The sequence below is a fragment of the Ruditapes philippinarum genome, unplaced genomic scaffold (genome assembly GCF_026571515.1).
Source record: "Ruditapes philippinarum isolate M1 unplaced genomic scaffold, ASM2657151v2 ctg10645_1_1_1_1, whole genome shotgun sequence".
Lineage (NCBI taxonomy): Eukaryota > Metazoa > Mollusca > Bivalvia > Venerida > Veneridae > Ruditapes > Ruditapes philippinarum.
In genome coordinates this window covers 16,143-28,863 of record NW_026853727.1, presented here as the reverse complement: position 1 = coordinate 28,863, position 12,721 = coordinate 16,143, and the positions used below count along the sequence as shown (strand labels likewise).

At 30.0% G+C, this 12,721-nt stretch overlaps 1 protein-coding gene and 1 long non-coding RNA gene across 2 annotated transcripts; one reads left to right on the top strand and one right to left on the bottom strand.

Moving 5' to 3' along the window:
• The first annotated feature begins 7,661 nt into the window (after nucleotides 1-7,661).
• LOC132737647 (uncharacterized) lies at nucleotides 7,662-9,364 on the top strand. Its single transcript, XM_060724979.1, has 3 exons — nucleotides 7,662-8,071; nucleotides 8,239-8,343; nucleotides 8,938-9,364. Exons 1-3 carry the CDS (start codon nucleotides 7,918-7,920, stop codon nucleotides 9,333-9,335), a joined length of 657 nt encoding a protein of 218 aa, XP_060580962.1. The 5' UTR covers nucleotides 7,662-7,917; the 3' UTR covers nucleotides 9,336-9,364.
• A 1,727-nt stretch (nucleotides 9,365-11,091) lies between these two features.
• On the bottom strand, nucleotides 11,092-12,445 carry LOC132737646 (uncharacterized). Its single transcript, XR_009626762.1, has 3 exons — nucleotides 12,368-12,445; nucleotides 11,611-11,842; nucleotides 11,092-11,223 (listed from the first exon to the last, which is right to left on the bottom strand). It is a non-coding gene; the product is annotated as an uncharacterized LOC132737646 (long non-coding RNA).
• Between the last annotated feature and the right edge of the window lie 276 nt (nucleotides 12,446-12,721).

Sequence of the window (12,721 nt, the reverse complement as noted above, 5' to 3'; positions counted from 1 at the left end):
AATTTAACTTTAGACGCAGTAACTGCTAAGTATTTTAAATGCTTTACTATATTTTTTTATATCACAGGCTCAAAAACTCAGCCGACAGATTCTCGTGAAATAGAATTAACTGAACCACCAACTGATGTGTAAGTTAAGAATGTTTAAAATGTGTTTCGTGATATAACAATAAATGTCTTCCATTTCTTTTCCAACGACTTTGCCAACATACTTTCAAAATTAAGATACATGATATGATTTTCTATTAGCAATTTGCAAATCACGATTTTATAATTTTAAAAATTATATGAAAAATCAGTTAAAAAAAAAAAATGGAAAAAGGGGATGTGGTTGTGAAAACCCTCTCTTTTTTCCCCTTTGACGAAAAATTTTTAAAATTGAAAAATTTGACTTGAAAATTTAACTCTTTTTAAAAATCATTTTCCCAGAAGTACCTACGAGAAATTTTCAAAACAGAACAGATACGGGGAAAAAAAACAAACCTTTTGTTCTTTTAAAGGTAGTTTGAATTTAAATTTTTTCTGTCATTTTTCGTATTCTTTTAAATTGTTTTTTAATTTAAAATCTTTGGGTTTTGGGTTAATATATTAGGGACTAAATTTTGTTTGATATGTGTGTAGAAATTGAAAAATTTATATTAAAACCCAAAATATTTTAAACAAAAGTATTTTGTTTTTTTTAAATTAAAATTGGGGCTTTTTTGGTGTTTTACCAGCAAAAATGTCTTTTAAAAACGTTAAATGGTTTTTTATTAAAAAAATTTACCCGGTCGTTTTTTTTTGAAAAATTTCTTTCAGTAAACCCCGGATTTAAGCCCGGGTAGGGGAAAATCGTAAATTCCAAAGTTTTTTTTATTCTTTAGATACCTTTAACATGTATCCTATACCAAAGATTATAAAAATTGGGATCTTTTTTACAAAGCAATCTCTTCATAATTTATAATTAAATTTACTAAAAGTTAAGCCCCTGGTAAATGTATGAAATGAATATGGGATAATTGATGAAAATCTAGGGATAATATTTGTATGGACATTGAATATTTGAAGCTAATTAATGCAGTTTGGTTTCAATTAAGTTCAAATTATTTACAATGCCTTGGTTTTTAACCAAACAAATCTCAAATTTTTGTCAATGATATAATTTGTAAGACTTAAAAATTTTTGGGTTCCAAAGACTGTTAAACTGAATTTTGGTAGAATTTTGATAACTATTGTCATTTATTGATTGCTTATTTCATTGTTTATTGTAAATTACTTTTTTTTATGTTTTTTAATATGCTCTTTGTACGTCAATTTTCAGCCAAAATTCAGTTTGAAAGTCTTTCAGGAGGGAGAGAAATATAATATACAGCTAAAACAAAGCCGATTCTTGAAAAACCAAACTTGAGAAATTCATTTTGGGAACGTACAAAAATGTTGGGGAAACCCTTTGCCTTTTAGAAGCATTATTTGTAATTTTTTGTTTTTTATGTTATTTGAAGGGAAAGTATCGGATTTTGGTTTATATACTTTGTTGCTTAAAATTCTTTGTATAGCAAAAATTTTTTGAAACCCCAAAAATTTAATTGATTGCGGATTTTAAATTTCAATAAAATGATAAAAATAAAGCTAATTTATATTTATCTTTTTTAAATTTTGTTTTAAGCGTGTAGGGTTTTTTTTTTTTTCGTGTTTTTTTTTAAAATTGTTTTTCTTACTTTTCTGTAAATAAAAACATGACGATTTGTATTCAAGCGTATTATCTGTATATTTATCACAATGAATTTTGTTGTTCGTTCGCCGCGCTTATTTTTCCCCGCTAAATGAAACTTTCTATAAGAATTTTTGGTTTTAGTTATGAATTTAACTGGCCCTTAAAATTTTTAAATGGTGGAAAAAAGGACAGAAGACTAATCAAATATCATCTTGTTTAAATCGATGGAAGTTATGAGTTATAAATTTCAATATTGCTAATCAATTACTATGTCCAATAAATTATTTGTATCTAGTTTTTTGGGGCCTTTTCTTGTTGAAAAAGTGTCAAGTTAAAATTGTAACATATACAATTGAAGGGTTGCCGGTAACTGGAGTTGCGGTTTCAGTTACCCGCCGCCAAGGTTAATGCCCGTTGTTTGGGAATTCATTTTTTTCTGGGGGTGTTTACTTTATTGTGACGGCAGAGAAACGGAAAAGCGGGCAGAAATTTATTTCAATGTCGTTTTGGGGTTTTTTTTCTGGGGTTTTCATTTTGACAACAGGGAACGGTGCTGTTCATGTTTGACTATGAATAAACAAGAGAAAGAACCAACAATACTTCGGCAATCTGATTTTACCTCGGGGCTACCCCCCTCGTACAAATTTCAGATAGCTCGTGTTTCGGTCTTTTTTTCTATTAACCTTAGACATGTTAGTTTATTCAAACAAGTGCGGGGGTAACCGGGTGTTTGTTTGTATTAAATTTAAAGTTTGTATGCCAAAATTAATTTATTTTATTCCTTTTAATTTCTAACATTAAAAGTAAAGTAAGGGCATGAATTCCGCAACAAGCACAGTTTTATTGCATTGCTTTGTTCGATTTTCAATGGATGGAGAACATTGTGTCTATAAAGGGCATTTTAATCAAACAGTATGTTTTCGGGCTCCTGGTCCTTATAAAATTTAGAAGTAACCGTTTGTAATGTTTTTGCCCAAAGTTATACTTTTATGAATACAGCAAAGTTATTTATGTTGCTTTAACAGATCTACAGTTTGTTTTATTATCAAATTATTAAAGTAATGGTTTACCATCTTGTCAAGTTTACAATGGCTTCGATTGGGGGTTAAGAATATCTCTATTTTAGCATTAATGGACAAAATTGCTTCACTTATCATCCATTTGCAATTTCTTCAGGAATGTTGGTCTACAGTTTACTCATATTTGTTCAAACTTGCATGTGATAACGAGCTACACCGCACCATACAAATAAACAGCCAGTTTTGTAAGTTTGCAAGTTTTGTAGTATTTTTTTTTGCTGCTGCTTTACCATGATTTTTTTTCGGTGAGTTGTTTTATAATAGAAGGTTCAGGATACCATAGATAATAAGTATCATCAATGCCAACAAACCACTAAAGAATTATTATATAATTATATATTAGTGATGTTGGTAAGTGTAAGATACACGATCAAAAATACATAGCTTTATTTATAGTAGATGATAAATTGTTTTAGAACAAAATATTTGTATTCATATCATATAAATGTTCATATTAAACCACTTAGACCTCTAATCCACATGTTTTTACCTAGAAATATTTTATACATTTTTCTAAAAGATTTATTGCAACTGTTTTTTCATTAATATTTGAAACAATTAAATAAAATATGTCCATTGTAGACCATTTCACTTTAGTACTATTACTCATTTTTTAGTCATTTTAGCATACACAATTTAAATATAGGTGCATAAAAGATTCTAAATATGAAGAAAATTATCAATTATTTGATAAACAATAGATTATGAAAGATTGGTACTTTCAAAATGATATCTGATGTTATATGTGAACTTTTAAACCTGCTGACACAAATATGACTTGCCTAGAGCCAGGCAAGCTAGCACATTCGGGCAGTCTGTTTCTATAACGTTGATAAATAATATAATAATTATGTATTCTGAAATTAACAGAAAATGAATGAACTGTATCAATTTGAAAGGAAAATTCAGTTAAAGTATATAACAGTTTAATTGTTCATCATGACTAAATAATATTCGTATATTAACATATAATTATCTATATATTAAAGATCCTGTATCACAATTCTTTCATGGTTTTATTTCATAAATACGATGCTCAAATTAAGATTTGTCAATTTTGTAAGTTCCAATAAGCATTTTTTATAAAGATATTGCCCAATTTAACATTTCATGTAAATAAAGGGAGGTAATTAGAAATTTAGTTTCTATAAATTCTCAGTCAAATTTTCCAATAAGAAATGAATGCCAGTAATTTATTGATTAAATATAATGTGCACAAATGTTTGCAGTACACATATTGCATATTCTTTGATGTTTGAACATTATTTTATTTGCATAATTATATACAAATATAATATTTGCAAGTGTGGTATACACACAGTCACAATATCAATCACAAAACATACAGGATCTTTAAGTGTTACTACTGAAATTGATTCCGTTCTCTGTTACAGGGAATCAACTGGACAGTTCTACTTGTTCCGTCGTTAACATAATTGATTGCTCAAAATTTGTATTTTTAACCCTTTTTAAACTTTTACTTGATTTTGTATTATGTCATTGAGTATTCTTCTTATATAATATATGTTTTAACAGAGACTTTCATTAGAGAGAGATTAGAAGCTCTAATAATAGGAATTTTTCAAATCTTGGCCCACAATCTTTTGCGGGAGATTAACCTAACCCTGAAGCTAATTACTTTCTGCCATCTTGTTTTATATAAAGGGATCTGTTTACATTTTAATATATTGTAGAGTATAATTTACATCTTTTTAATCTTGAGCACTTTTTATACATTTTGCAACATTTTTTGTAATTACCGTAATATTTTTTTAGACAACACGTATACATATATGTATTTGTAAAATTCCTCGTGTCAAACGTTGTCTCGGTAAACCTCGCAAAAAAATGTGAATTTACGTGGTTATATATCCTTGATAATGAATTACAAAATTCCCGCTCAATTAGTCATAAGGATCTTATCCTGAAAAGTATACCTCATACTAATTATTTAAAGGATTCTTTTTCTTATTTAAGAATTGACGTTTGGAACAAATTTCCTATTACTATCAAACAATATCCGACTTTGCAATATTTCAAAAATAGCTGTAGAATTTATTTCTAAGTTTAAAGTTGGATACATGATGAAAATTGACCAATTTGTAAATGTTGATACTAATATAATTTTTTTCATTTTTGCGAATTTATCTATAATTACTAAGATAAATATGAGTCGGATGAATGAATGAAAATACAAGTATCAAACCTTTACATTCAAGAATATATATTTTTTTTAATTTTTATTTTCTTATTTTGTACAAAAAGAATTTTAGATTTTGTATGGATCTACATTTGTTCTTTGTTATTGTCAAATCAGAAGGCTGTACAAATGTACTGAAAATAAGTATTCTTCTCACTGTATAAACTTTGTATGTTACTTTCTATAAATAAAGATTTTATTATTATTATTATTATTATTATTATTATTATTATTATTATTATTATACATAATTTATGTATGACGTCATGGCTTCCTCTACACTTTCAATTTAGCTCTGTGGTTTAATATGTGATATTCTTATATATGAGAATTAGGTCATGCTACAAGAATGATTTGTTATATTTCCGATCCTTAAAGATCGTTCAGCAGGCCATTATTGTTGTGTTTGTAGTACTTTTAGTTTTTACTTTTTGGCATTTCTCTTGTTGGGTGGTTCCAATATTCCTACTTGAATATTGTTGAATCACCTTTAGGATATGTTGCCTGCTTTTTAATTTTGTCTTTTGACGTCATATCTGTGATATGCAGGCTTAATAACCTCTGATCCTCTTTCAAAATTCCATTTTATTTAGTTCCGCCCATTGTTTTCTCGTTTAGGGCCCACGCATTATTTTACTTGGGGACCATACGCCGCTTTTCGTGGAATGGCATAATGATAAGATAAAACGCCTTAAGCGATTGTAGACGAATTATTCACTCCAATGTCGTGTGCAGATCTGTATGCGAGAACGAACGCTAAATTCAAATGAGTAGCTATGGCTGTCCACGTGGCTTAAATACTTAGTCCATTTTGTACCAGAAACCTTGTCAACTAAACGTCAGATTTGCTCTAACGTCTTTCTCTCTGTACGAAAAGAACAGGCAGATAAGAAGTGTTATCACGATCAGGAAAAGAATAGCCAGTTTAATTTAAATATCATTATTGAAATTTTCTTTAACGATTGTTTTTTCATTGTGTTCTGTCGAATGACTTATTTTGTATCTATTTTTTCTCATTCATCAAATCAAGATAAAAGTATTGGTACACTTATGTGAAAAGAATTTTGACAGTCGCCTGCATCAAAGTACTGAAGTACAAATTGGCTGCCTTTCAAATTTATAGAGGATATTTGTTTGTTTTTGTGTTAGATGAAATTTTATTTCATCTCGAGAGAATAAAGACGGTATTATCACGACTGTCGTGAGAATGTTCACGAGATGAAATAAAATATCGTAAAAAACACAAACTTTTACACAATATAATACAGTATTTGTAAGAAAATCTAAGTACTACATGTTTATGCTTTGTTGACATTTTCTACTACTTGCTTCCTGTAATATAAACATACAAAATTGTATAAATCTATAAAAAGAAACATAAATAAACACGTGTTTGCCTTTTCTACCGAAAAGAAATCTAATCCTTATAAATATACCTTTAAATCATGTACAAAAAATGTATTTGAAAGAGCAAAGCATTCTGAAATTCATGAACGTCATAAATAAAGACAATTTTAAGTCACTATATTTGAAGATATGTTTCTAATATTTGTACAACTTATCTTCTAGACGCAAGTTGTTTAAGGCACATTTAATTGGTATCAATCACATCTTATCTCCGACGTCATGGATATTGTGCAATAAAATTTCTCTTACGTCATAGACACGTGACGTCACAGACCGTCAAATGTATCATAGTTACAAACAGCGCGCATTCAAAAGTAAGACAGATGATGTTTTATTCATATTTTGTATGACAACGACTGATGATGGCACAAACACTAGATTCTAATATAAGAGGAGAAAACAGTTATAAAGATGAATATTTTACAGTTATATTTATTTCGTAGTCTTTGAATTTACGCTACGAATTGGATCGAAATAAATAAAATTTAGTTACATTTTCTAAGTTTATTTTTTAAATGTATACGTGAATTGTATTATGATATATAATACATTTATATTATAAAAATGAAATGCTTCGAATTGTCTTTGCCTGCCAAGTTTCCTTGCAATTGAAGTTTCTTCTTAATATTTTTATTTTTTATATTAATCAGTTTATGTGCATAGACCTGTAGAAATACACTTGGTAATTTGTACGAAATGATTTCAACAGGGAATAAAATAAACCCAATGACAATTATTATGGATGACTAAGTGACTTACTGTCGCCTGTCGAGTAAAGATTATTACCCTGAACCAGAATTATATACAAATACTTGAGTATAACATCATCTCATTTAATCGCCGTTTAACATTTTTGGACCTGCAATAGAAGCTAAAATTGGCACTTTTACGTCAACGAAATAGAAAAATTTCCCTTGGAAATTACCGCATAAATGAAAGGTTTGCAGAAAAAGAATTTTTGTAACAAGGTTTCGGCTCGAACTCACGATCCAAAATCCCTAAGTTGAGAGGCAGGCAGTTTAACTGTTAGGCCACTATATTATTTCAATTTCATGATTAAAGATTTGTAGTAAATATTATTAATCAAGCCTTTAAAAATACGTATTTTTTTATTTTCTTTCTAAATATGAATCATTCCGAGGGTTTGAGATAACCGTCTGGTAAGGCCCCGAAAGTAAGATTGATTTGATTAGAATTGATTGTTAAGCAGTATGATGTAGATGTAAGCATTGTCAGATAAGTTAATAAATTCATCAATGGTATTTTTTATGATATTAAATATACACGGACTTCCGGAATGACTGATATTTGATATTTTATTTATCTATTGCAGGACTGTTGTTAAATTGTTCCCATCAGTCTGGTACAGCGCTGGACTACGAGGATTCAGAAAGTCCGTCAACAATCGAGGATGATCATCTACATAACAAAGCAGACACGGCAAACCCTTCAGATGTAAACGTTGTTCCTATTCATCCGAAGTCTTCCGAATATGTAAATTCGTCTGCCCTTTTGCCATTTAGAGAAGAAAAACATCCAATGCAGATGGGCAACGTTGAATATTTGCAAGCCGAGGCAAAATCGAATACAAGGAATATTTGCCAAATTTTCCAAGCTTCCAAACACCTTGACGTCCTTGACCTTCAGCGAATATCAGAAAAGTTTTCAACAGCCGAAGAGAGAAAGTTAGAAGGTATTTTGATTAGTCATATTTACATGTAGATCTATCATAACTCTCAAATACATTTTCTCTTGCAAAAAATATTACACACGTTTATCTTTAACTTTTTCTAAAGAATGTTAATATTTCAAACAATCAATTAATTTACTAAATTAAATGTACATGTATACTTTCTTCAGAACACGGAAAGGTCGTGCATGTAAGAGATGGATTTAATTTCGACGTTGTTACAAAAGTAGACAAACTTTTAGAGGAGGCCTATAGCATGTTACATACATATCAAAGTAAGCAATAGTTGAAAAACTTCGTATTTTGTGAAAATGTAATTATATAGTTCTATTCAAGAATAAATTTGCGGACGTAAAATATCGGTTGAAAATAAGATACAAGTTAAACGCGTTTTGCCTTTTCGTCAAAATTATCAAATTAAAAAGTATTTGTTTCCAAAATTATATGTATGATTGATGAATATTTTTATACATTTTTTTTTACATTTTTCATACATATTAATTTGTATACATATTTCATAAATTTTGTGTAGAAAGAATCATTGTCTTGCGTAGATTGTTAACTAATGTAATTATTTAACAATAATTAATGGGAAACTTTTTTCATAAGGACGATATTGTAGATTATTTAAAGGTTCATCATTTCTGACAAAGCTAGCATCAAAGCTTGAGTTCAGAAAAGTGACCATAACTCGTTTACCATATAAATGTTTGTTCAAATTTTGCATGCAGGTGTCCTGTAATGCATAATACTTACCTGTGTCGTCAAGTTTTCAGTTCCTTATAGTGCCCGTTAGAGAAGTCATACCTTAAAATCGTTTTCGTCAGTGAAACAATGAATGTTATTAAATGGGGTTATTTCATTTGCAGACAAGCTAGACTTCATAACCAGACTTAAGCTTCTCAAACTGATCCTTGCTTTGAACGAGCTTCCACATCTACATGTATCTACTCATAGGGAGAAAGGAAAATCTGCGAGTGTCGCTGAATGGCTGAATAAAAGCACGAGCCATCCCGAGCCAGAGTTATGCGGTTTTAGTTTGAATGATCCAATTCATATCAGAAAATTTGTAACTGACATCTCGCCAAAGATGTCTTCCAGTGACACAAATATCACTCTTGGAAAGCGGAAACGAGGCTTTGAGGATAATATGAAAGATGATGTCACTTCCGGTCTGAAAAGTAGTTCCGATACTTGTGTCTGCGTTCATGCTGATTGGTTGAGAAATGGCGCTGGAGGGAAGCGTAGGAGATTGTTTAGTAATTGAGTGCAACATTTTGCTGGATTGTTTGACATTACTTTATTTATATAAAATAATTGTTTATTTTCTGTCTGATTGTTTTTAATTCATAACAAGAAAAAAAAAATTTTTTCACCAGAAACAACTTTGTCTTTCTTTTCCTAATTTGCCAAGAGCTTAAAAATGTATTTTTTAAAAATATAATCAAAACTGTTGAAGATTACAAATCAATAACTTACATGTATACTAACAAGAACTGCTAAAATAATAGTCGACCTTACTGCACTTAAATATGTAGACTGGTCTGACTTTATATATACATAATACAATTATAAATAATTGTACAAAAGAAATATGAACTTGTAGGGCACGGGGCTACCTAATGTTTCCACTTCACAAAATATACATGTCTGACCAATAGGAACATCTCGGCTATTATCAATAATTATCGCAAGATTTGAACCTTTTTCCTTTGTTCTTACTAACCCAGAATATTCTGAACACTTTCAATGAGGATTTGAAAACCATGAATTAATCTATATTTTAAATGAACAAAAATGTTTTACTCTTTCCTAGTTACTAAAGCACAAAAGTCTTAAAAATTGTTTCGTTGAACGGTTTTCAGCGTTGTTTTTTTCTGGCTGATGAGTGGATGTCGATGTTATTCAATAGAGGCGAACGGTTGATGACGTTACTCAAATTTTGAAGACTTTCAAACTTAAAAACCCTATATCTTTAAAAGAAAAGCATTTTTGAAGATATGGTTTGTTATATTTAATGACAAAGTGTTGACGTTTACTATTCGTATCTTAAAACTATTTATTATCATGAGAAAAGGTAAGTTTTTATGACTTTTTTAAAACTGCCACATCTCGTCGGAATGTGTGGTTATTTTCAATCAAAATTCACGTAAAGTAAAGCTTGCACAGGGCCAGAAATTTGTTAGCAGGCTCCTTTAGATGTTAACAATTACTCAATAACATTGATTTACCCGAACACAGTCAGTCAGTTTATGCTAGTACGGCTGTCGACGCATTCAACGGTTTTCTACCCATTTGATTGTACGGTGTGTAACTGTGTCAAGTGAAACATAACAACCGTTATCTCGTGGACACTGCAAATTTTACTACTATTTATATGTATTAGCTGTAATGAAATATGTTGATGTTTTAGTTGATTTTATGTGGAAGAGTATCTTGACAAATTAGGCAGCCAGTATACATGATTCAGAATGTAACTCGAGTTTTCCAAACTGTAATAATGATTTCTGTTTTTCATATTTTTTGTTATTTCTTTTTTAATCTTTAATATTTAAACCTGTTTTAAAAGTTTGTAACTACGTTCTGATTTATACAGGATGGTCATTTGGGAAGGGAAATAACTCGTGTAAATCAAATAAAGTGTAGTAGTTGTGTCCCTTAGCAACATTGATAAAATACGCAAAGAAATGTTTTACAACTTTTTTATTGTTATTTTTGCAATATTGAGAGGAAAACACAAAAAGATCACAGATCAGTAAAATTTGGTGGTAAACGTTTCAACAGTTAACTCTCCTTCCTCTTTCTGAAATAAATAAAGTAAAAAGTGCATCATGAACACAAACTAAAAGACTAGAATCTGAAGTAAATCTTTGTTATAAAAGTTTGTCTTCAAGAAGCCAAAAATCCACAAAAAGTTCCACGTGTTTGATTCAGACAATCCCTTATTAAGAATAACGGCATATCAAGTTGAAGAGGAATAAGGTTTAATAATCTATGTTTTAATATTGAATGCCAAGTTTACATACCTTGTAATTATTTTAGATAATAGTCGTAATCAGAGACTGCGTGTAATGATATCTTGCCGATACCGAGACCCCCGGAGCCTAGACCTGTGCTCGAGAACAAGATGTTTATCACAAAGATAAACAAAAACACTTCAAAGTGTAGGAGAACACAATAAGAACACATGAAAAACTTAAATTTAGATTAATTCGTACCTGTTTGGTGAAGTTTAAAGTTTAAGAGAACACGTACAATAAGAACACGCATTGTCTTTGGTTTGTAAGTCTTAGTAAGTACAAGGTTTGAAATTTCTACAAAGCTGTCACATTTCAAATTTTAGGGACACAATAGGAATTAATTTTAACAAACAAATTTGTAGTAGTAGATTCTCAATACTAGTAATGTGCATTCTAGTTGTCATTTTTAACTAACAGTAACTATTTTATTGATAGTACATCTGTCATTTTACTTCAAGCAATATAGAATATATTCTATTTACTCGTCAGATATGAAAATATGAAACGGAATTTAATACATACATTGTATGATATTTTCAAACATTCCCATGCCTCCTGCAGAGCTTCCGGTCCCACCGAGGAATCCGCCGAACCCTGAGTTGGGGGTCATATAGGGAACATACCCATATCCCATGTTAGCCATGTATGGATAGCCTGTGACCTTCTGTCCAGTCATTACACTTCCGTAACCAAGAGCCATACCAACACATGAGGCCAGAGCCAAACATCCCAAATAAACCATTTTGTTCATACTCTAGAAAAGTGAAAACTTATAGAATTTAGCTGACCAGAAAAGGAAGTATTTGATGTAGAAAAATATGTAACAATTCATGTACATACCCGTTGTCGACAACAGATTCTACCAATGCAACCGGTGCAGTCCATAATTGAGCGTCACATCTGTGCCGACTGATCATGGTCTGCACTGTTCGCTATTCAGTCAGTGCAAAAAAATCCCTAATATTGATAAATGGTTTTGCCCATACTGAAAGATGGACATGTCCAATTAAGATATTTAGCATTTGATAGGTTAATTTACATATTTCAATCTGAACAATATGTATGGACACATTTAAGAAGTGTTTATCAAGTTTGATGGATGAATACAACTTAAGTGTTTATATTTTATTTTGTACATAATAATAAATAGTATTAAAGCTGCCAAATCTAGTCATCAATAAATTACGTCAATTAAAAGAAAATCATCCTTTTAACTTTTATATGACTTGTTTTTAAATTTGACCAAACATTTTAATGAAACAACATGTAAATTACTTACTTGTTGTATTTTTAAGATGCTACAGAAGTTGAGAAAGGCGTTGATATTTTTGGTAATTCTTTTTTTTTTTAACTTTGGTATTGCCAAGTTGGACGACAAGTTGATTTTACTGTCGATCAACAAAGGCTGTATATTTATATGTATTTTAACTTTGTACGGAAGAGGAAATTCCTATCCTTTAAACGGGAAGATGCAAGCATTTCCCTTAGTTTACCACTGATTTACGTAAGTGTGTTTGTTAAAATAAGATCTATCTTTAAATAAAAATCAATAATCAATTGATCATAGTAATTAATGAATTAGTAATTACATATTTTTATCAATCTGATGTACATGATTTTAACCAACCTGAGG